This window comes from Xiphophorus couchianus, chromosome 20 (genome assembly GCF_001444195.1).
Source record: "Xiphophorus couchianus chromosome 20, X_couchianus-1.0, whole genome shotgun sequence".
Classification (NCBI taxonomy): Eukaryota; Metazoa; Chordata; class Actinopteri; order Cyprinodontiformes; family Poeciliidae; genus Xiphophorus; species Xiphophorus couchianus.
In genome coordinates, this window is record NC_040247.1 from 18,364,293 (window position 1) to 18,390,293 (window position 26,001).

The 26,001-nt window shown below is 38.2% G+C and overlaps 1 protein-coding gene across 2 annotated transcripts in view; it reads right to left on the reverse strand.

Moving 5' to 3' along the window:
* The window catches only part of LOC114135121 (zinc finger protein 385A-like), a 46,732-nt gene that overhangs the window by 18,169 nt on the left and 2,562 nt on the right, over positions 1 to 26,001 (reverse strand). Inside the window, exons 1-3 of one of the 2 annotated variants that reach the window (XM_028002097.1) lie at positions 21,699 to 24,137; positions 7,846 to 7,991; positions 32 to 142 (exon numbers count right to left, since the gene is read on the reverse strand). In XM_028002097.1, coding sequence (XP_027857898.1) covers positions 32 to 142; positions 7,846 to 7,991; positions 21,699 to 21,708 — 267 coding nt within the window. In that variant the 5' untranslated portion in view covers positions 21,709 to 24,137. Of the gene's footprint in view, positions 1 to 31; positions 143 to 7,845; positions 7,992 to 21,698; positions 24,138 to 26,001 lie in introns of those variants that run through there. The other variant, XM_028002096.1, reaches the window with a different exon arrangement.

Here is a 26,001-nt window from a genome sequence, read left to right on the forward strand (position 1 = left end):
AGGGCTCTGTGCTCAGTGCAAACTTTCATACCTCTGAGTTGAAGCGTATTTGACAAACGTTGCAGGAGATTATCGGCCTCTTTGTTTTCACAATAGGCGGCCCGAAGGTGTGCGTCATCACAGCTTTCTGGACCGGGTCCATCTGAGGAGAGACGAGCCAGAGGTCGCATCAAACATTCAGCAGCACATGGCAAATTCAGACGGCGGCGTTGTTCATCCCTCCTATGGAGCATGCAAGGCTTCCACTGAGGAAACGTGGAAGGGAGTTGAAAGAGTGAAGGTGAATGACAGGGGAAGCTGCAGCAAGACAACGTCTAACAGAGAACTGGAGATCGATCAGTGATTTAACGTCAACAATCTTTTTCATTCACATCAGGGTCAGAGAGCCCTGATTACAAGCTCCTGACCACAAACAGTTCTTGGTGATATTGACTTATGTACCAAACATTTATTTTTCCTTTTATTGTCAAAATCAAATCCAAAACCTAATTTTATTTGTATAGCACATTTCAGCAAGGAAGCATTTCATAGTGCTTTGCATCATAAAAATACAAAGATACAAAGTAATAGAGCACACAACATGTGTGAATTCTTCTTAAAAAAATAGAGTTGAACAATATTCAAAATAAAATGCAGTTTTGTGACTGAAATTATGAGAAAAGTGGATAGAAAATGCAAAAAATCAACAGTGAAATGAAAAAAAATCTAAAAATGTAAAGACATGCACATTTTTTATATATTCCATATTTAAAACATTGTGCTATAACCTAAAATTAAAGCATCTAACCCAGTCATTTCTAAATGAAGCACATACTGTACATGTGACCTGTTATTTTCATTGAAGGGTTTTCCTGCCATTCTTTTTCAGTCGACTCGTTTGAGCTCCCTGACCTGTTGGTGGGGTTTGAACACCACAGCGCTGGGTGTTGCCTTGGTCAAACAGCCAAAAGTACACTGAGGTTTTACTCAGCCTATCATCTCCGGCTCACTCTGACTGCATGTTGCTATATTAGATCGTTTACACCACGAAGCCTCAGGCAGCATCGGGAGCTCTGTAATTCGTCTGAAATCTTGAACGCTGGTTCAGTAAACTGCAGATACCTTCAAGGTTGATGTAGTTGTTATTTATGGAAGACTAGTTAATTCATGTAGCACATTTCAGCAGCAACTCAAAGTGCTTCACAGGATAAAAACATGAAAAGGGAAAATAAGAACATTGCTGTGGCATAGTAAAGGAAAATAAAGAAAATTTACTACAGACAAAATCATTCCAGTTCCAGTTATTAATCAAAGGCAACTCTAAACAAAGGATATAAAGGAATTCAGTGTTTAAACATTTTTGCAGTTTTCTGGAAGTTTCTTTCAGATTAAAGGTGCATAGAAGCTGAATGCTGCTTCTCCATGTTTGGTTCTGGTTCTGAATGCAGAGCAGACCTGTTTTGTTCTGTTTTTGCCCATTTTTTCCTGGGCCAAACTCAATCAGACTGAACACTGAGCATCCATGAATAGTAATTTTACAAGAAACATTCGTGTTACCATTTCAAGTATTTATCTGAACATCAGGATCCTGACGCCTCTCTGTTCCACTGTGGGGACGATGCAACCATGTCAATCTGCACCAAAAAGTTAAATTCACTCTGAACACTTTTGTAAGAAATTGCTGCTGCATTCATGTTTTTTATGCAGGTTTTGTAGGTGCAAGCGTAGAACAATGAAACACGTACTCTGTTTCTTACTTTTGTCCACAGTCTGATTGATGTTTCCCGCGTTGCATCTCCTCACTGCACTTCTTTGGCCACCTGTTCTCGTCAGAATCTCCATCTGTGCACCTGTCCCCACTGTTACGACCTCATTAACTTATTTTATCTACTCCCCGTCTCCTCTTTCACTCTCTCATACACTGGAGCTTTTGTTGCACCTGCACTCTGTCCTGTTCTCTTTGTTTCGTATTTTTCACTACGTGGTGCTTGGATTGGTTGACATTACTTAGCTTTAATTGTTGTAAATTCTAAATTAAAGGTTAAAGATTTAGTCATCCTCAGCCTGTTCTTTAGGTAGCAATCCAGATTTTTGGCATTTTGCCTTATTCTCCTCTTTGATCTCTTTAGAAAAAAACTCTAGAGTAATTCAGTTTGTGAGATCATCGAAAAATGTCGCATTTTAGGATTACATTTTCATTGTGTCATCTTGAGATTAGTTGCTTTCTAATTGAAGTAGTGAAACTCATTTAGATGACAATTAAGAAAGTCAGTTTCCTTTTAATTAGAAGCTAAAATAAGAGTATTTAGTTGCATACATCTGTGTGTTTTTTAATGACAGTTTCAGTTTATTTCTAAATCACAAAAAAATCAAAAGAAATAACATTGTGTCATAGTAACGACAGTATGATTCAAGCAGAAATTATGAAGTTAAGAAACATTATTTATTGATCAGTGCATTAATGTTAAAGATCATGAGCAAGTGTCGTAAAATTGATAATGAACAAAAAGGCTGTGTAATTTTATCGATTCTACGATATTTCTTATGACTTCTTTACGCTTATTTAAGTATAATTTGCATGATAAGTGACTGATTTACAATTATATGGTAAGCATAATTTACATGATAATTATTATTAATCGAATTTTACATGATTGTATATAATTACAAAAGCTGAAGTGAAACATATTTAAGTGCGAGGCATGATTTATTTGGATAGAGTAAGTCTTTTATTTTGAAGAATGCTTAACAGGATCTGGTTCTGTCTTTTGTGATTGCCTTGCTTCTGTTGATTTTGGTTGCTAGGTAACAAACAGCTGTTGTTGTTGAGGCAACTGATAACTGTTCAAACTGCTATTGAACAGTTTTTATTTCTGTTCAATAAAAACTGAACAGAAATGTTCAGTAAAAGACATCTGAGCCTCCGTCTTGATTGAAGAAGCTTTCACTCCGTAATAATATTTGTCGATATTTAAGTATCGATTTTTCATCGGCGAGTATCAATACATTAAATCCTACTTTCAGTTTTATGTCAAATCCAGATGAATTAAATGACAGCTATCACACATGACATTTTTTACCCAGTTGCACAGGTACATTAAAAATGACATGTAACAAAACAACAAGTTACAATAAATTAAATTATGAAATGAAATTGATAAGTTACATTATCATGTGATTAAATTAATCACATGATTAATGTGCATCAAAATCATCAAAATGATCAGATCAGAATGATCATCAAAATCATTCTGTCCCTCTAAAATCTTTCAGAAAATCTTTAAAATATATCTAATTGTATCATTTGCTGAATTTTGTGATTTATATCGTATCGTGAGCAGAATATCATGTGCCATATTGTATCGTGAGATTAGTGTCACGACTGGAACAATTTATCATACAGTAAAATTTTTCATCGTGACAGACCTATTCACACATTCTCCAGAATCTTCAGGTTAAACCGTGTTTGTGTCTGGATCTCCAGAGAGAGATCGCTACAGCTCTAATGAACTATGAAATTAGCAAATCATTTTTATGAAATTTGTAATAAATTGTTTGTTTTTTTTATTTTGTCTTAAGTTAACTTGATACAATTGTTTTGAGACCGCAGACTTGCCATCTAATGATTTCAAAAAGACAGAGAAATACTTTACATTTGTCTCCATACAAACACCAAGTATTTTCTGTGACCTATAAAGCCAAACCTCAGACTAGGTTTGGCTAGTCTGAGGTTTTAAATATGTAGCCGAAGACGACAAAATCATAGACTTTGTAAATTTTTCCAGCACAAAAAGAGAGTGATTTGAATTAAGGTGCATTGACGCTAGTGGTCACCCTAAATGTCGTCAACCAAGCAGGATGAATCACAAAGCTTTGCAGGGGCGAGTCTGTGTGAGTGCATGCAGATGAGAACACTGATATTGTGTTTATGCATCTCTGTTTGCGACCAGCTTGACCTTCACATGAAACCCAATCTGGAAATGAAAAGGAGCCGCAGAAAATGCTGACTGCGGAGAACACAGCCTGTGCCTCTTATTCGATTGATTAGCTGTAACTCATTTTATTGCAGCAAACCACTTGGCTGTGCTTCTTTTCAATCACGCTGAAACCGGCTGTGCTGAATAGAAAAACAGCTGTCACCCCCATCATTTCAGATGACACAATGTACAATAAGATACGATGGGCTTTATTGTCCCGCTGGGAAAAATTTGCCTTGGTATAAATAAAAAACAAACAATGGACAACACTGTAAATCGTGCAACCACCTCTAGGACGTTATTATGGAGTGAAAATAGTGTCAAAATATACTGTATGTGCGTGTATAAAAATATCTGTGCGTGTATAATACTGGATTTGTAAACCTTAAAAATAAAATAAACCTTCTCCTACCCCTACAAATGTTGAAAAAAGTATCCACAAGTCACCTGGTACACACACACAAAACTGCATTTACGCACAGATCCGGTTACGAGTGCGCGCGTATTTTTGAGACTCATTTCACGCTTCATGAGCTCCCAGATTTGTGTAGATGATGTGTTTACATGCTTGTAGTAGAAAGCTGGGTCATCTGAGTTTTGCTCTGAGTCTAGTGTTTTTATCCTCTAAACCAGCGGTCCCCAACCTTTTTAGTCGCGCGGACCGGTCAGCCCTTCGCAATAAGTATCGAGTCCGATGCTGTTGTTTGGGGGGGCGGAGGGGGCACAGTACTCCGATGTTGTTTTGTTACTCATTCTGCTGCAAGTTGACTCAATTTTGACGAGCAAGACGTAACCGGTAAAATCCGGTTTAGGATTTTCAAAATAAAAGATCCGGAAGTAGTTCATTATTTCTTGCGCGGCAGGTACCAATTGGTCCGCAGCCCGGTGGTTGGGGACCACTGCTCTAAACGTTTCTCACTGTGCTTGTGCCAAAGTGGCAAATACGTTAGTTCGGTGGAAAACGGTATATCTCAGCACTTCCTTATAATATCCCAAAATTATTTATAGGCATAATGTGCATTTCTGAGCGGTACAGGAGACTAAGTGGTCTGAAAAACGACCACTGGGTGGCGTAATGGTTGGCCGGAACCAAGAAGCAAGACGAGGGTGGTCTGCCCTCTGAAGTAAGTAGAAGCTAAACCTGCAGGCTTTGCTCTCTGATTATAATGAGACATGCAATAATTATAAATCATTTCAGATTACGTTTTATATGTCTGGTATTTTGATTCTCTGCCCTCCTCATAAGTTTCTGTTAGCGGGAGCTAATGTTTATGTGAGCTATGCTACTTTAGCTGTTCGCAGCTAAGTCCGTGTGTTTTTAGTTCAGTCTTAACTTTAACCCAGGTTGATCTAGTTTTATGATGCCGAAGTCAGCAAGCATCTTCAGGAGATTATGGCAGTTATGGATGTTGGTCATTATCACTGAAACCGTATTTGTTGCTTCTGCAGTATTGAAGGTAGACCTGCTCCTGCAGGAACATCGTCTGCTGCTAGACTTTATTCACCAGAACAAACTGAAAGGTACTTCATTTATGTTGACTTCTCGACATATTAAAGGATTTAGTCTAATGTTCACACATAGGCCTGTCACCATAATCAATAAATCAGATAATCGGATGATAAATTAAAACAAACTCAATCATTTCCATTTATTTATGGTTTCTCTTTTCTTCTCTCTTTCTATCAAAAACTGGATGATAAAACTCTTCAGTTTGGTACTTTGATCTCGACTAGCCCTTATTTTGAAAGGCAATTTTGTTTACAAAGACTTCAAAATTCATTTGTTGTTTTATTTATTTTGGATATTAAAAATGTCTTCCAGTTCCAGTGTTAGATGTTTATTAGAATTTAAAGTTTAATGACCTCTGAGAATGTGTTCTTGCATTATTATTTTGTCATTACCATTATATTACTTAAAAAATGATCTGAAAAGAACAATATTGTCGTTTATTGAGAACTTCTGGAACAATTTATCATACAGTAAAATCTTTCATTGTGGCAGACCTATTCACACATCCTCCAGGATCTTCAGATTAAACCGTGTTTGTGTCTGGATCTCTGAAATCCACAGAGACCCCATTTCATCGGCCCTTAAACAAATATATACCTGATCTGCAAACGAGGACAAACTGCTGTTCCTGTTTGTCTTCATTTCAAGTTGATTAATGTAGATGGTAAAATGTATTCAGATGGTTTAGATTTTCACAAGCAGTAAATTTCTTTTTCAGTTGATATTTTGACACAATTAACAGCTAATAAACACATACTTAAGAAAATAAATATTTTATGCATTTATTTAAAGCACCATTGCAAAATTATCCTCCACAGCAAAACATTTAATGTATAAACATTTAATCAACATAAAAAGAAAAACTTCTACATACATTGTGATAATTCACGTAATTTTCAGGTTCAGTAATGTTCTGTCAAAGTCAGGTTTGTCGGTGCATCAGCTGTTCAGGAAAATTGTGGGCTCAATGTTGGCGCACAAGACGTAACCGACAGAATCCGGTTAAAGGATTTTCAAAATAAAAGATCATCCAGACTCAACACATAAAACGGAAGTATTTAATTATTTCTTGCGAGACCTGGTACCAATTGGTCCATGGACCGGTACCGCGGCCCGGGGGTTGGGGACCACTGCGTTAGAGGATCAGTGTGTTTCTGCAGCAGCTCCATCGGATCAGAGGGTAGATGAGATCTGAAAGGACCTGATCCACGCACAGATACTTTGAGACTATTTTCACTCCATAGTTTGCCCTTCTGAGCAAGTGAAGAGTTAATGACCCAAACAGAAGGGGACAGACTCACTGTATATATTTTAACCTAAGTGCAGAGGGACAAGGGAAAGCTTGAAGCAATTACTGCGTCTCTGGGAGCCTTTTACTGCCAGCCTAAAGCATGAATCTCATACTCTAAATTCAACCACATGGCTAGGAACTAATATTATTCTATAAACTTGTCTAATTATGGCTTGTGAAAAAATGACCTAAAGACTCAAACATTGGCAAAGTTGCAAGTTAGTTTTTTTGGGGATCAACAAATCTCTCTAAGTCTGACTTTTTGGTTGCTAGGAGTGTGATGGTATTTCTAAGGCGTTTTTGTTGCTGTGTTAGTTCAGCCTATACTAATATGAAGCTGAGTGCTTTTAGTTGTATCTACTTTGAGTCTCTTGAGGACAGGAAGGATTTTTTCAGCCCAAATATTTAGTCAAAGTTGGATAATATCAATTCCTAGCAAAATGTAGTATTTATTTGCAGAAAATTAGAAATGGTCAAAATAATGAAAAAGATGCAGTGCTTTCAGACCTCAAAGAAAGCAAAGAAAACAAGTTCATGTTTATTTGGAAACAACTAAACTAAAGTTTTAACTGAGGAAGAGTTCAGAAATCAATATTTGGAGGAAAAGTCAGGAAGTTTTCAATGGGGTTCAGTGCAGCGGGATCTTAATTTTTTTCCGGAGCTGTTTATGCACACTAAAAGTCTGAATAAATGGTTTTAAAACGTCTGTCTCGTCCTCTGCTTGTCTCTGAACTGGCTTCCAGATTTTCTTCATGAAAACACGATTACATTCAGTCTACAGTAGAGGTGATGTGAATTGAACCTTTAAAAATTATTTGTAGTAGGCAACCAGGAGCATATTTATAGTGTTAATTGGATGGTTTATTGTTTTTTTCACATTCTCATAGTCTCCTAATAGCAATTTATGTGTTTTCCTCTATAAATATTGCAAAAGTAATTTCTACTGTGATCAAAAGTACCAAAAGTTGTTGCTGTCCATTTTATCAACATCCAAACTTTAAATTCTCGTCTATTCTCGCCTTTTGAGGTAAATGGTAGTGATTTAAAGACACATCGCTGTGTTCAGAAGCTGGCGTGTGAGAACTCACAGCGTTAAAGTTGTGGAAGAGGCCGATGCCGGCTGGATGAGGCGACTCCAGGGGAAACTGGAGGAAAGGCTTCATGTCCAGAGGCGGCGGGAGGACAGGTGGGTTCCTGAGGAAGGCAGGGACCGGCGCCGGTCGGTTTACACTTCCTGTTGTAGATAGAGAAGAAAACAAAACATTACATGTTTAGATGATGTAAATCAAGTCTGTATATATTACTACGGAAACAGAAAACAAGAGTATAGAAAAGTACTTGCATTTATTTCCTATCTAAATCATCCCGTTTGTTTCCAAAATAAACTTTTGTCACACGAGCCAAAATCATCAAGTCAAAAGTACTCATGGACCAAGAATAAAAAATGACTAATTACAGTATTATTATTAATTTTTTTGTAGGAAAGGAATGTTATTCATCACAGATCCAAAACTTGAAAAGGAATTTGCTGTATTAAAAGATATGCATGTGGTTTTAAAATTTCTTTAAATTTAATTGAACAAATTTAATCTCTGGTATAACTACGCAGTTTGGGTCACTTTTCTTTCAAAGCACTTGCTTTATTTAGCCAAATTTAAGAAGTCAAGTAGAAGGCGATTTGGGTGCAGAGGTCAGCTTTTCAGTAAAACTGTAAATAAATGTGCTATAAAAGTTTTATTGTAAAAATATGAATATTTTGTGCTGTTCATAGCATTCTCCACTGTAAGGAAACTGTGTTGGTAATAATTTTACCCTGATTAAAAACAAAACGTTTAATAAACAAATCTGTATCATTGTTGAATTGCAGAAGGGGGGCACAAATAAATCGGTCCCAGGGCCACAAATGGCCCCCAGACCAAACTTTGGGAACCCCTGAACTAAGCTTTATTGGCCTTATAAAAACTTATGCTGAATGCAAAACAACATGTGAGTCAGTTTTTCTCCGTCGGTGTTTAAAAGGGAACTCCACTCCTCCACTTTGTTTTAAACCCACTCCATCATCTTCTCCACCTCTTCCCACCCTCACCTCTCCTCTCCTCGCTTCTTGCTCACTTTACTCTCAGTAGCTCAGCGGCAGTGAACGCTGCTCTTGAGAAGTCTGCTGTGATGGGCAGGAGGGCTAAGCTCCTTAAGCCTCGCAGCTGGGCCGCTGCAGATATCAGTCTATACTCAAATTCTCTCTCTCTCTCTTTCTCTCCAAGCTCTGTTTTCTGTTTCCATTTCATGGTCGCTTACTCCGCCTGCCTCTGGCTCCCTTGTTCACCCTCTCAGCCCAGCACCAATTCTTGTGTTTTGTTCATCTACATTTTCCACAGCTGTTCCAATGTTTCTTTCCTGGATTTTGAAGATAATCAGTCAAAAAACTTGGTGTAAAGTTGTCTGTGGTCATTGTAGACAGTCAGCATTGCTTAACTCTGCCGTTTTATGATGAACGCTCAACATTTTGAGTTCAGGTAATTTTGATGACAAAAGAGGATGCTCCTTGTTTTGGCAACAATGAAGACTTAAAGGAATTAGAGGGAAAACCCTTCTTGCTGTTTTGTGTCTCATCCTATTTCCATTTTGTTCCAATGTACTTAAGCATTGCAAATAATTTTATTTCTCCTGGTGGTTTGGATATTGATACACTATGATCATAAAGAATCATTGAAATGAATATAGATCTCATTTATAATTTATTAGTTATTGTATATTTGTGTTGTATCTCATTTTTAGTTGATATTAAACATCCCTGATGCAGGTATGAATTGATGCCAAAACTGCTAAAGTATGAAATGTTTAGTCGCCACATTGACCAAAGTGCTTCACAATGCAATTTGTGGATTTTTCTGTGGAACAAAATTGTCAAATTAATGCCCACCATTTTTTTACGTGGCCCTCTTGACCTTTTATGTGGCCACATAAAAGGTTTGTGTGGCTGAAAATTTATTTTATCAATCAAACCAAAGTCTAATTTACTGCCAAATTATATCAATGTGAAAAGATGTACAGTGTTATTAATTTTAAGACGTATTCATCAAATGCAGAGATAATTCATTCATATATTAACAGTTTGTTAATGGGTAATTTTATCAATACGTTTTGATACATCTGGTCCTTTGAGGATTCATGATCTTGTTATGAACCAAAATGAAAATGAGTTTGAAAATCTGCTGTAAATGTTCAAACTCAGGAAGGGAACATCACTGTTTGACTGTGCAATATATCAGGATGTTAGAAAACACTCAGTACTTAGAGCTTTGAGCATAATGGGGAAATAAATACAAAATTCAAAATGTCTGGGATCATGCGAGTCAAAAGGTTAGAAGTCATCACGTTCCCAGAAAGGAACGTCTTTTTTTGCACCAGAGCACTGCGTGATTTTATATGCAACAATAACTAATGTTACAGGCATTTTTAAAGAGTAATAACTCTTGAACTTTGACAAATCTGTTCAGATCTGCAGAACCAGAAATGCCAGCAGGTGAATCAATACCAGTGATGGATGTTGACAGGCTTAAGTAAAGTGTAAGAGTAACACATTATTTTGTGGAGTGTGGCAGATTTAATATGTAATATTCAGCGTGACGCAGGGCAATTTAATGGTGTCCGGCTTCGGTCAGTCTCTGTGAGTCCCTCACTCTGCTGTCCATAACTGGGACCTTATCTTTTAAAAATATTACACACACAGTTCAATCATCACCAGCAGGTAAGGCAGATTAATTTTGGCCTTTTTAACATTTGTACAAACATGCCTTTTTTCGAAATGGGATGACCCACTACATGCAGCTTAAAACTTAAAGCAAGATCTGAAGTTAAGTGTTCTGATTGGACTAAATTTAAGAGTAAAAGTGTGAAGCTTGCAAGCCTGAGATCATCATCCTAGCTGTGAAGTCAGTCAGTCTCATGGTGTGTGGATGTTTTATTACAGAAAGCCTTACAGGTCATTGTGTGAAACTGTTTAGGCAACATCTCAAGACATTCATGGTAATCCTAACTACCCTAAAATGAGAAAGTTTAGTCTTTTATAATGCTGTGTCTCTTCTTACAGAGTACGCAAAGGTACATCTCAAATACTTTTAAAGTCATGAAAAGATTTATTTTGAGTCAAATATTTCAGATAACAAAGCATACAAGTGCAATTTGATGGTAATGATAAAAACCCAACATTCAGTGTCTCAGAAAATTAGAATATTGTGAAAGAGTAACATTTTGTAAGATCATGGTGTCACACCCTAATCAGCAAATTATCTCAAAGGTTTCCTGAGCCCCTATGGTCCCTCAGTCTGGGTCAGTAGGACACCACCATGGTTGAAGACAGATGTTTGAAAGATGTCCAGAAGGCAGGAACTGACAGCCTCCACATGGAGGGTAAATCACAAAAGGTCATAGCTGCTGCATCCAAACATATTGATAGAAAGTTAAGTGGAAGGAAAAAGTGCACAGGGATAACCATTCCTAGAGTCAAGTCACTCCTGAACTACAAACAACATTATAAGCATCAATATCATAAATGTTACAAGAAATACTATTGTTGAAATATTTCTCTATACATGTGATGAATTTATTTAATGCATGAATTTCACTCTCTGAAATGAGTGAAAAAATATACAATTATTTTTTTAGAGATATATTTGTAAGTATCTCTTTTTAGCACATTTTCTAATTGTGAGCATAAATATACAAGGATATTTTGTATTTACCTAAAACAGAACTTTCCAAATTGTTTTCCTAAATATGTTTTGCTCAGCAGAATCGAGAAATCTACAGTCGGCTGTGTTTAGATTAGCTTACAGTGTATTTAAAACAGCAGTTCATCCAGGTGGTTGTTTAATCTAAACTGTATTCAGGCGGTTAGTCTGTAATGTTTCAGCTGTGAGTTTTAATACCGGCATCATCACTGTTTCCTTTCAGGTTAATGAAGCTTATTCCTGACACGCTTCTGGTAAATCTGAAGCTCATTTAACGCTACATTACAAGTGAAAGGTCACAGCCCGTCTTCTATTATAAATCTCTATTTAAGATGCAGACACTTACACTGGAGGGAGGTTCTTTACAGTTCTGCACCATCGCTGAGCCGCTCAGTTTGGTGTGTGTGCGAGCGTGGCAGCGCTGTCCCCCCTGACTTACCCTCCTTCTGAGTGATTTACAATGACATCAGATAAGCGAAACGGCGTGACTGTTCAGCAGCAAACACGCCGGGAGGGGCGGGAGCATTGATTGGACACATTCTGAGGAGCGTTAAAGTGTTAAAGAGCTGCCAAACTCAATAAATCCAGGCACCACTACCCACAGCTCCTTCACTTCACGAAAATAAATGCCATCTCACTGACTTTCCCTTTTCTAATGCAAATGTTTGGGTGATAAAAAGATCAATGCCTGTGTAATGGCTTATTGAATATTTTTGTGAGTTGTGATCAAAGGGTGTTTGGTCAGAAATGAAGAGAAAACGAAAGAAAAAGATTTTTCTTTTTTAGTTTCCCAAATCACATTGCATACACACACACACAATCCAATGGATGTGACTGAGGCCTCCTAAATTGGCAATTCATTTAGCCAATTTAGCTTTAATGATCATAGAGGTAATGCCAATGCCAGAGACGTCCTCGGAGCTTTTCTGTATTCCCTGGTTGCGTCCGTCTCTCTGCTCTACGACGGCTTCAGGATGGATGCCAACAGAACTGCCTAAAGAAAATTCGAGTCAGAAACATGGCAGACTTTGCTCCAAAAAAATAGAAGACAAACAGAAAAGATTTTTAGCCACGTTTGGTTACGGGCCTGTCAGCTTGACGATGCCAGCAGTGGCACATCTGCATCTAAATGGCCTGCTGTGCAAAGATGACTCTGAAATGAGAGTCTGCGGTGGATTAGCCTCCCCCCTACAAAATGCCCCGCTTACTGTCACTGCAGCAGGGTGGGAGTGAGTCTGTTAACCAGAAACCCACGTGACGATTCTGTTTGTCTTCCCAAAACGTTTTCATGAAGAAAAAAAAAATTAACAATTGAGCAAAAAGAGTTGATTGCACATTTTGGTGGCAGATGGCATCATTTGTACGTTTGTGATTTATGACTCTTGATTCTAGTTTTGCTGCAGCAGTGCTGAGCTGTTTGTCGACGCATTTTGACAGCTGACATTTATAACCCCTTGTGAGCAAATCAAGTGCTCTAAACTATTTGTCACACAAACCCGCTTCTAGTGCAAGGTACAAATGCAGTGCAGCTGTGTTTGAGGCTCCTAACCTTTCGCAGTGGAGGATGGTTCTTTCTTAATGTCGCTTGCTGCAACTGCGAAGGACTGAGCATGAAATCCAATTTACTGCAGCTCAGCTTACCCTCAAGTCAAAGGCAGCTATTTCAACCTAGGCGGGGGATGGACGGCCGTGTGTCGGCTCTCTGCACACACAACCACACACAAACCTCTGGAATGTGAATGAAGGGTGCTTTAGAAAGAGTAACTTATGCGCTCTGGGGTGATAAATGTTGAGTTTTGTTCTGTGTGAGATCGAGACGGTGAGGAAAGGACAGAGTGAAGATGGGAGCCGAGTGCCGGTGAAGGAGAACGCGTTTGATTCCAGGCTGCACTTTGTTTTAATGATAGATGCTCTGCACTCCAGTAGCCCAACTTAAATGCCGACTCCCAGGGAACTCGCTCAAGTCATCCTTCGCTGGAAATGTGTGCGTGTGCTCACAAGATTAGCCAGTCCATTTTCCAGTCGACTTTCTGATTTTATGCAAAATTGGTAATTAAAGAAATGTTTCTATTTGCCCCTGAAGGCTTTTAGCACTGCTCTCATCATCATTTCTAGATTGTCTGTTCTTAATATTCCCCGTTTTTTTTTATTTATTTATTTTTTTTAATCGTTTTCTTGTTCTGAAGCATCATTAGGTTGTAAAAACCGGTCATTCAGAACCTGCAGATGAAAAGTAGGAGCTGGTTGGGACATAATAACGGTATGTTGAGTGGCTGGAATCAACCGAGCGAGAAAAAGAGGTCTGGACGAGGAGGGGGAGATGAGGTGGAACGAGTGGGAAAGCATGCGAAGAGAGAGAGAGTGGGGGAGAGGAGGGAGGCAGCCGCATATTTCGAGGTGAGTCCAAGGTTAGCGGCGAAGGTAAAGCAGGCTGTTAACCTGCAGGTTAATGTACAGAATGGACACCAGCTGCCTTGAAGGCAGTCCTAGTCCCTGGTGTATCTTTTTAAAGAACAACATGCAGCAGTGTCAAAGCGGAGAAAGCTGTCCAGTCAACACCTCCGTCTAACCTTTGTCATGTCCACTACACAATGTCATGCATGAACTACTTTGTTTCATGTTGGCTTTGTTCCTCGTGGGCAGATCTGATTTCATATTTCCATTAACTGTGACAACCTTTACCACTCTTACAAATTTCTTTTGTTTCTGGATTTAAATATCTTAGATTATAATTTTAATGCCTAACCCCCTAACCTGAGTGAATACAGAATGCAGTTTTCAAACTGACTGAATTTGTTACAGGTGGAAAGTTATTCAAACCTACCGGCCGGGAAAGGTTAATTATTTTTCTGGTTGAATAATGAATTAACTTTGAATAATCTCCATTTCTTTTAGCTGAGTTCAGTTTCTCTTACCACATCAAAGAGCTGCTTGACTTTAACCTTTAAAAAAATGACTGAAACAGAATTTATCTGAGGGAAATTCAGTGACCTAAACTACCGCAAACCGCAGCACATCGTGCTCTGATCGCCACAAATTAGTAGCAGACTATTAACCTTGCCAAAGGTTACAAAATCTTTTTAAGGCTTTGAGACTGAACCAAATGATCAAGAAAGACTTAATAAACAAAGCTTACCGAAGGAAATTCTGTCTTTCTTATGTGAAATTTGAAACTGCTAAAAGCGGAGCCGATTGATTTTTTTGGGACTAAAATGTTTTTTAAACATTTTTAAATATGGGCACTTTATCCAGCTTTTGTCCTTTAAGTTGATTGATTTTCTTACTTCATAGCAAATTATTATTACAAACAATTTACATTCAAATGAATAAAAAATCACCCAGAAGAAATAGTCTGATCTAATCTTGTTGCAGGTGATTATGGTTTAGTTGATGGGGTAGTTCTCTGACAATCAAAAAGTTGTGAGTTCGATTCTTGTTCGACAAAACAAGAATCAAACTGACAACCAAAATAAGTCAAAATCAAAATAAGTTTGAGAAGATTTGTATCAATTCTTCACCTAGCTGTTAATCTGTTGAGTCTACAACATTTAAAGTGCATTTAAAGACAGATCTCCACAGAAATGCCTTCCATAAATTCATAGTAAACTTTAAAAATGGACTTCATGAGGAAAGAGAAACCACTGAGAATTGGAATCTGGAAAATCAAGCCATTTTGACATTAAATTGGAGTTGGAACCTAGAATGCTTTTAGAAGTCAGGTATAAGTGCAGAACATTTGTTATATTTTGGTAAATATGCCGACCAGCCATTAAGTGGTGCACTTGGCAGGAACCGGTCCTCCTGGATCGCCTGGAGCATAAAACCGTTTGTCAAAAAATACTTAATGAAGGCCGCCAAAAAAAGACGAGGCCTCGTAGACGCATTAGGACGCTTCGGTGCCTTTTGATGGACTTTGTCAGAGGTTACATTTTGTTTAGCACGAGGCTGTGTGATTGTGTGCGGTTTCCCAATCGTTTCAAGATTATTGTGAAACCTACATCCTCCAAACTCCTGGCATTCCCACTGCAGTACCGCCTGTGTACCAAATTATATAAAAACCAACCATTCTTTCTGGATGCTTAATTTTCCTCTTGTGGAGTATTTTTGTTGCTAATGTTGGTGGTGAATAATGAGTTTAAAGGAGGGAAGGGACCCATATCAAATTATATTTAATGGTCTCATAAGACCTTCAGCCATCTGTGTTTATTGTAGTAATGCAGCATTTTAATTACATCAGTTTTACTGAGCTCAAGTTGATGGCTTGAACATAAAAAGGCTTGCGTAAGTCTACCATTCTGACATTTTGAAAATGCTGAAACGCCCTGAATCTGGGATGGATTTATTTCTCTGATTTTTAGGTAAAGTTTTGCAGGTTAAAGCAAACAGACGCATCTTTTGTCACACAGCCACATCAAGCAAAAAGAGGATCACCAAGAGCTCCACCGTGTCAACACAACTACCAGCACTGCATTATTGCTTCTTTTGTCAAACAATCCACACACCTGCTGGGAACAGCAGGGCAGCACTTATCTGTAGATGTGAACCTATAGAAACCGGGGAGTGTAAGCTAGAGAGGTTATACAAGAGTGATGAACACAAAAGAAATCGTGTGCCAAAAGAGCAAACAGTGGCCTTGGATAAACAGAGAACATACAATAGCAATAAGAAATAAGCAATCCAGTAAATATATTTTTACTGGAGCGTATTTTTAAAGCTGACCTGGGTATAAATTTTGAGCATAAAGTTTTGAAGCAAGACGAAAGGCTTTGCATACTTTCTAACTAAAAAATGTCAACACTGGTGTCCTCCAGCTACCTTTAACATCCAGACGAGTCAAGACTTGTTGTCTCCAGACGTGTTTAAATGTTCAGGCAGTTAAATGAATAAATAAAATCCTCACGACAATTTTCTCAGCTATCTTGCTTGCGTTTGCAAATATAAAACATTAATCAACTTTTGCACCACTTACTCTTGAATATTCAAAAGTGACTCAATCCATATTAACTCTCGTCCTAAAAGTGATAAATAAAGGTGGAGGTTTCCCTTCTGGCTCCAGCAGAGCTGCAGCAGCAGCTTTTTTTTTTTTTTTTTCTTGCTGCCTTTACAGGTGTGTAAACATGGCGCCACATGACACCTTGTCAGAGTCAGCATACAAAAAAAGGATGTTGACAAGCGTTTTGGCAGTGACAACACAGCGACAGGGTGCACGTGATAAAACGATCAGCTTCTAGTCATTTTCACATCCATTTATCCACAAGCCTAACTGGTTTGCACATTTTCTTTGAGCGGTTAAAAAAAAAAAAAAATCATTTGTAAAAAAATCCTTATAAAATTTATTGTAAGGAATTCAGTTCATAACTTTGCATTATTGGGCTGCACATGTAAAAGCAAACAAATCTTTTTCTCTAATTTCCAGTTGATTTCTTGTACTTGACCTTGAAATCACACTCTCTCTAGAAAACAAGGAAAGCAGACGAGTGGAGAGCAAAATAAGAGTGAATCTAATGTGACATCAGATGTGCATAAAAAATTACATCCCTAACACTTTCTCTGAAACAATCCACCCTGCCATCATTTCCACGCCGTTTTATTCAGTAGCGTTGGTGCTGGGTATGCTGTAGCTCCGGCCGTGTGTTTAGTTTTGCACTGTTCTTGCTGGAAAATTAAGCTCCACCCCAGATTTAAGTCTTCTGCAGCTTCTAACAGGTTTTATTCCAGTGTTTCTTCTTCCACAAGTTTCTTGTGTCCTCTACCCAATTTGCTTCAAACTGCAAAAAGGTCTTGGTATTGCTTGTCTTTAAAAAATGTTCTTTCTTACAGTCTTTTGTGAAACCAGTTCCTGTTTAGTGACATAACCCTCCTCTGAACGTCTCCAAAACTTAATCTCCAAACTTTTGTGTGTTCACTTTTTCTAGCCCAAACCTTTGGGCTTAACAGTTCAGCAGCATGTAAACTGAGATTAAATGACACACGTCACTTCTATGTACTAACGAGGAAACGTATATTTAAGAGATTGCTCTAGATTTAGATTTGCGGCATCAGAATTAGCGTAAGATTCTGATACCTGTATTTCGTTTGTATGTTCGGCGTTTTGATTTGATCTTCCCTTATCTGACGTATTTGAACAGTTTGTCACGGTTTGCACAAGTTTCAAGCTTCCCAGACGCCTGAAATGTTCACCGGTTTGTCAGACATGCAGAGCAACGGGCGCATTTCTCCAATTTAAATGTCAATACTTTTCACCCTTCGTTGCATCGCCCTGATCTAAAGGTCATACTGTTCGTCAGGGACAACGTGTACCTGTGATTTCTTCAGAGGACATTTACAAGACGAGGACATATTTGTTTGAAATGCCTGTGTGTCTGTGCACCGGTTGTAAATAAACAAACATACAGAAACACAGATTTTATGCAATCTGTGATGTGTTAATATCTACAGTACGTGTGTGTGTATGACAGAGAGAGAGATACACTGGTTCAGCAAGCCGTGATGCAAGCAGTGAAGTTTCACATACTGCTGAGTGGGGTCTTTGCATCAGACTGGAGGAAGCATCGGCTCACTTTTAAATAAATAAAAACCCATGGGTCTGAAATATTCATCATAAAAAAATCACACAAGAGTTACTAAACTGCGCTCCACTCTTCTTTGCATCAAGGGAGACAGCTTCGGCACAAATTTCTCAGTCTCAACCATTTTTATATTTTCCTTTCATCAAAGCAATAGATGGATGAGGAAGGATTAGCAAAACGCGAGGAATGATAAAACGGTGGTGTGAAGAGAGGTGCTCATCCCTCCATCTTTGCAGTCAATGTCAGTGATGCTATTTTGGTGCCTGCGTCTAACTCTAAAAGGAAAGTAATACAGTGCATGGACTTCCACCTACCCACGTTGTCAGGTTCATGAGTTTGTCTGTTCAGTGTTTATAATACACGTAGCGTTAAAGCCTCCGCACCGGGAAAGGGATTACCGCGAGCTGGAGCTTAAAGCCAGATCACAGGAAGACCCGAGTGGGGCTGAGAATAAAGCAAATATTTAGTCAGCGAACACCTACGCGGAACAAGGTCACTGCAGTTAATCAAATTTACTGAGAAGCTACATGCTGGACTCATTATTATTATGATTATTATTAATACACTGACGAGATGAGATGTTGGAAGTGAACTGCTCCACTGTGATCACAAGGATATGGATTATAAATTAGAGATGCTACTGGTTCACATTACATGTTGTCGATGCAATGATGAGGACAATCATGGTTGACTCTACTACTCAAAACCCAACTTATCTGCATTTATATGTGTATAATGTTAAATTGCTTCCCTCTTTATCGCAAGGTTTATTTCCACGTTTCCATGTTTAAACAGTGAATGTAAAAGTTTACGTAACCCATTTGAAATACCAGGTTTTGTGATGTACCACACCAAAATCTGCCATGATGTGACTCTATAATTCAACATAAATGTGTTGGTGAGAAAAATGGGAAAATATAAAAGCTGCAATCACCTGTTTGCCTAAACTAATACTTGGCTTAAATCAATTTCCAGATGAACTTTCAGCTTTCAATTTTATTGAGTTTTAATCTGCAAACAATTGCAGAGAATCTGATCAACCTTGAATGAAGTTCAGCTGTCCTGATACAATTTCCCCAACATTTTCTCATTTGCATCCTTTACTTGTTTTTGAAAAACGGACTTTTTTTTAACTGTGCATCATGTTATAGTGAAGTATTACTTTGATTCTTCCATGCATGTTTGAGGAATCCTTGAATCTCCCAGACAATCTTGGGATGAGAGTTTAAGACTCTGATTAAAGTCCTCTTGTGTTCAAATCATAATTATGTAAAATATTCAGAAAATATATTGAAGAAGAATAATTTTGGATGTCGAGGTCAGTAAATCCTGCTCGGTGCAAACAAAGAGTCTGCATAAGGCAACATTAGATTATGTAATGGTATCATTTAGTTATAAATTGCATCTACATTGTCATGGGACTGTAGCATAAAAATGGAAGAAAGAAATGCTGTAATAGCTAGTCTTTGTAGGTGGCCATTAAGTTGACGACATCAATACGTGAGTATAGGTGAAGCTGTTCTTGACTCAATATTTAAAAGATTCTCCCCAAAAGTTTCTGGAGCTTGCATCTAAAGTTTATTTACATATATATAAAAAGAAACACAGTTTAAAGGGACTAAACTGTGGAAAAATCACACAAGTTGGTGGGTCATTTCATATTTTTGTAGTTTTGGTAATTTTTTTCACCCCTTTTCAGAAATAATTATGTTCCACTCATTGTCTACCGTAACACCATTTGGTTACATAATGCCAGTAAATATTGTTAAACAGCAGAACCTCACATAACATTGTAATGGATTCATAAGGGTTCATAATCTGACATATTTTCTGAGAATCGGATGGGGATCAGAATTAAAACAAATAGTAATTCAGTTTAACACTTCAGATTAAAAGAAACAATTGAACAAAATTTAGCATTTTAATTAATATCTATCTCCATATTTAATAAATATTATGAACTACACATTCCCTGATGCATCATGTTTTAAAAACATGGGTATGAAGTGGTTGGTTTAAGCTACAAACTGAAAACAGGAAGTAGAATGTCATTGCTGACGCTATTGACATTTCTTCATGCCTAATTAAAATGCGATGCTGATGTTCAACGGGTGTGACGGGGGTCTAAAAATTAAACTGCCTGACCGCCGACAGGAAGTGAGGCTGCATGTCATCATTTAACCTTCTTTCATCAACAATCTTCATTTGAGTCCTTGCTAATTAAATGTGACGCATTGACTGTCCGTGTGACTACTGAGGTAACATTTTCTTCAAGATTTTATGACTTTAGCAGCCTATCGTGTCTAAAAATGTCTGACTTCAGCATGTTTCTTCTGCAGAAAAGAATCAGGGCCAGCTTCACTTGTACTTTGTTGAAGCAGATTTTCATTCACATTCAGTTTTTATTCTTCTTAAGATATTGGCAGCATCCCACATTTCACACAGAGTGAGCAACTCTTGTCCTCCTCACTCACAAATGATTTGTTGGATTTAGATTTAAGTCATTCCAAAACCTAAATTCACCAATTCTTTTCAGTGTAAGACTAAAGTCACATTACATGATAAAAACTACAAGTCATCTTCTTCTTTAGACTGAAATGTTGAACTATTTGTGATTTTTCTAGCAATGAGGAAAAAGTAAATCACATTTAGTCAATCACAAACCAATCAGCTACAAAAACGCTGCATATATCAAACATGACTTATAAGAAATTTTACTTTGCAAATTGATTCCTTGAAATTAGGCCTCCAAAACCTTTAGAAGCTCCTGATCTTTACAAAACATAATCTCAACAATGCTACTCCATGATGCCGTTAATAACCCTTCTCAGAAGCGTTGGACTGAGAAGTAGTTTGTACGATAAGCTCAGCTAATTGCTGCTGCCGCTAGTCTGGAGGAGCTGAGTTGAGAGGCTCTGTGAGGTCGAAGCTCAGCTGGAGACTGCAACTCCAAGGAGGAGATTGGTGGAAATAGGCGGCGCTTTGTGAGAGTAAGAGTTTAAGCACCTCGAATGGTTGCCATAGAAAACTCCAGGTATGTTTTTGATGAAGAAATAACATTAAAACATGATATAAAAATGATATTTCATGTGACATCCCTCTTTTAATAGACATAATGAGATTATGTCTACAAAACGTGACGTTCTTGACATGAAGACCCATAGGAAATGGGTTTCTAGTTATAGTTCCATATGTGGTAACATAAGGAAACCATTTCACAGCAGGCTCGGCATTAAAATATGAAACAGTTCATCAAAAGTGAAAACAGAACAAAAGAGGTAACTCAGATAAAGGGCATCTTGTTGAAATGAACCTATTTGGCTCATATGTGGAAAAACTAAATTTGGTATAATGCCGGTTTTAATAGGTTTAATAGGTTTGATGTATTTTGATAACTGGAGAAACTTCAGATTATAACCCAACCTATAAGAAAACAATGCCCACATTCTCCAAAGACTCCACAATCTTGAAACCATGCAGTTCATAGAAGGTAAAAATTCCTAAAAATGTTATAAAATGAGCTGGATAGAACAGCCAAAACTTTAAGTGACCATTCTGAAAGAAAGCTGTGTGCCAGCGAGAAGCCAGTCAATCAGATCAATAGCAGTAAAAAGAAGCAGGAGCTCTCAAATGCGGTCTTACCCAGGATCATCCTGAATCCTTCCACTTCTGTTTCCCACGTTGTCTTCCCGTTTCACTCCTGTACTCCTCAGTCAGCTGAAGGGATGACTCAAATCTTTGGCGCCCTACATTTCTGACTCGTAAAACTCAAGGTGGAAAAACCCAATCACCATCACAACTTTCACTTTTTCTAGCCCCTAACCTCGTTCCCCTCTTCGTCCTCCTCGTCCTTGCAAAAAGCTTGCTCTGCCTCTGAACTCGACACTCGGCTCAGCCAGCTGTTGACGGAGGAGAAAGCCCAGCAGCCTGAGCTGCAACACAACATGCACTCAAGCTGCTGCAAGGAAGCCTGTAATTTATTCTCTGTGATGCAGGAGGAACACCAGACACAAGGAGGCTCGCCTCACAGGAGGAACCTCTGCACTACAGCATGCCTCTCTCTGTCTCTCCCTCATATTTTGGGGTTGGGTATAACCTAAAGGCACCTTGCATTCCCGAGCTATGATTGGCTGGAGGTGCAGCCAATGAGACGAGCCAGAGCAGAGCGTTTACTTGTGGTGTTTGAATCAGGAGGCAGAGTGATAATGTGGCTGTCATTTCTGCTCTCCTTTTCTTTCTGTCACCGTTTCTTTTCTGTTTACTACCGGTCATTTTTCAGTCATGCTTCCTTGTCTCGCTGCACACCGATCCTCCATTCACTCGTCTCTCAGGTGCATTAAAGCCAGCTCTGACAACATCTTCTGTCTCTCTATAATCCTGGATGTTTCCACTGGTGTCCACCTGTCTTTAGACTTTTAGGTTGGAGGGATATTCTTCCCCACTCCAAAAAAATAAAAGAAAACATTGACAGTGTTCACTGAAAGCTGTGCGAGGAGAACAAAAAATGGAGGCAGACACAAAGGTGCAGCGCAGACTGACAGCTTCAGAGACTCAATGAAACAGTGTGTGGAGGTGAGGAGAGATTGAGGTTAATGTGAACTGACTCCTGCTTGGACGTTTAGGGCGAGGAAATGTGGAAGATGTGGTGAAACAGCAAGATGAAGAGAAATGCTGACAGCTGCTTGACAGTCATAGGCAAAGGCTGTTGAATGAGCTCAAATACTCTTTGCATGCACATCTTTTGCAACGTAAAGCAGAACAATGCAGTCTAATAAAAGCACAACTCTGTGCTAATGGATGTTTTATAAACCACATTAGACTGTCACAAAAGCCTCAGCTTTCAGTAATACAAGAGTTATGCTGACAGCATGTCCATAAAATAATGAGGCAGTGCCAAAACAATTTGATCACATTATAACTACATTACTGTATTTTGTAAGGAGTTTATGAGATAAACAAACACAAATTAATGCATATTTTTCACAAATAAAATCCCAAAAGTGTGAAGTCCATTTGTATTCAGCCCCACCGACATCGCTAAGTACAAAAGCTAACGTAACCTTTTTAGTTAATATAGCCACTTGTGTGTAAGTTAATCTCAGTATGAAGTTATTCTTTAAATACCTCAGAAGCTTGTTAGCAAATATCAGTGAACAGGCATCATTAAGAAGACAGAAATACAACAGAGAGGTCAACAATAAAGTTGTGGAGAAATTTAAATCAGAATTAGAGTTTAAAACAATTTTCCAAGCGTTTAATATCTCAAAGCAAAGTTCAATCCATCATCTGAAAGAGCCTGAAAGAAATACAAAGACATGGCTGCCCACTTGAACCAGGCTGGGAAGAGACAGCATTAATCGGAGAATCAACCACGAAGTCCGGAATAAGTCTGGAGCCAAGCCAAATTTATCCATAAGCATTTTTAAAACAACAAAACTGACCAAAGTGCTGAACAGTCTTCATATGCAAACAGCAAACTGAGACTAAAAATGTGTTTTGTAGAAGATTTACAGTCATGTTGAACACATCATCCCCTCTGTGAAACGTTGGTGGCAGCAGCATCATGCTGTGGGAATGCTTGTCAGGGAAGCAACAAAATACAGAGCAATCCTAAAATAATCTGTCCTGCAGGAATTTACAGCCAGAGTTACAACCGAAGCACTGCAGCTGAAGGAAGGTGTCTTTAAAATTTTGGCTCAGTGAGACTGAAGATTAAAGCTGCAGTTTGTAACTTTTACAAAAAACTTTAATTTAAAACTGTCACCAAGTTGTGACAGTATAATATGAGAGAGATAATCTCCTCCCCAACCTACTACTGCAGTCCTCACCGCTCCCAGTCAAAAACAACCAATCAGAGTCAGGGGGAGGGCCTTAGCGCTGTCAATCAACTCCTGTATGATGCTGAAGGAGCTAATGGTGGAAAAACATTTTACTCTGACAGGAAAACTGTTTGGTGGCTATGCTAACTGGCCTTAGTATTTGTGGCAGGCTATGTTGTGGTGAACCAGTTTAGCTTAGTATAGAGCAAGCGGGATGGGGTGAGCATGAGGGTGATTGACAGCGCTAAAAAAAAACCTCCTCACTCTGATTGGTTGTTCCTGACTGAGTGGTGTATTTCTGCAGTCAGCACTGGGAGCACTGGGAGAAAGCAGAGGAGCTAGATTTTTTACCAAATATCTGTTTTATATTACACTATCACCACATAATGATAACTTTAATAAATATGTATAAAAAAAAACATTTTTAGTAAAAGTTACGTACTGCAGCTTTAATTCTTATTTTAAAAAACTTATTTTTCTCCCAGCTCACAATTATACACTACTTTGTGTTTTTGTATCATATAAATCAAATTTTAAAAAGCCTTTTACGTGAATGAGGACATCAGAAAGGCCTGCAGCAGCTCGACGTCAGCCCATCTGTTTAAGCCTGGGCCGACGCTCATGACTTAGTGTGATAAGGTTTCCTCATTAGTAGAGTCGGCCTGAATAATGCAGACAGGTGTATTGTTGTAGCCAATAGGCCAGGTGCTAATATGGCTGTCTGAGGGTGCAGGGTCAGACGCAGCATGACTTTAATGGATGTCACCACGGGAGGATGAAACCAGACCACTGGGCTCATGTTGCAAACTATCCTGCATGTCTGCAGGAGAGTTTGGGTGTTGCTCCATTGGGGATTTATAGCAAAGTTTTGAGATGTTTACAAGGCTGTTAATTATAAAAATTTATTGCAAGCCTTTAATTTACACAGCTCACGACACTGTGGTCTTTGAAGCTCTAATAAGCTTTTATTATTCAAATATATGCAAAGGGGAAAGTCATGGTCTGAGGGCTTCATCAAAGTCATAATGAAAGGCTCTTCATTTTCTGGAGTTCACTTCCTGTGTTCCTAAAGACGTCTTGAGTAAAATAAATATTATCAAAATATATGTTAGTTATTGTGCCTAAATTTTAGAATATTGTGAAGTTAGGAAGATAATTGAGGGAACAACATTAAATCAATAAACAGCTGGTTTGTTACATAACTCAAGGAGAAAAAGAAGAAATTTTATTTATATAGCAGTTTTTCAGCAACAAGGCCTTTTAAAGTGCTTTGCATGAATTAGAAGAAAAACAACAACATAAGCACAATAAAAGAAAAACAAGCACAGCAAAGGAAAAACTACATTTTAAAATGTTTCAGGTGTTGCTATTCTGAAAGTCTTGTGAGCCATATAGATGTTTTATAGATAATTGTGAAGTTATTGTTGTTCCCATTTCTTTTTCTTAATTAAGAATCATGAACTCTGACCTTAAGTTGTGACCTCCTCGGCAAATTGTTGTTACGCTCTAGGAGTAATTTTGGTTGGCTGTGCATTTCTGGGAAGATTCATCACTTTTCCATAATTTCTCTATTTGAGGTGAACGGATCCACTTTTCTTTGAATTCCAAAGCTTCTGAATTATATTTTTAACACTTTGCAGACTAATTGATGTTAGTAACATTATTTTTCTTGAACCTCATCTTTTAACCTACTTCATGTACAAGTTTATGATGCCTTAATAAATGAAATCATTTTGAAACTGCTTCTGTATTATTTATCAGACTATATTTAGTCTGACAAATAAGCAGAAACATTAGAAATTTGTAGCAGGGCAATTACTTCTTCATATTATTCATTATGTCTGAACATTGTTGTGTGTTCTCAAACTATCAGGTATGAGGATTGCACACAAAAAAATGCCAAAGAAACAGAAACATGTTGGATTGTGAAAAACATCCAACATGTTGAGTGCAAACATTTTGAGTCAGAGTGTAATGACTAATTTTTGGCTGTGAGCTGTGCAGTCAGGATTACTTTATTGTGACCTCTGCCATCCTCTCACTCCCTCAATCTGCCCCAAGAGGCCATAACTGTGTCGACAGCCTTGTTAAACTAAAATTAGCTTCAGCCGCTAGCAGAGAGTCCA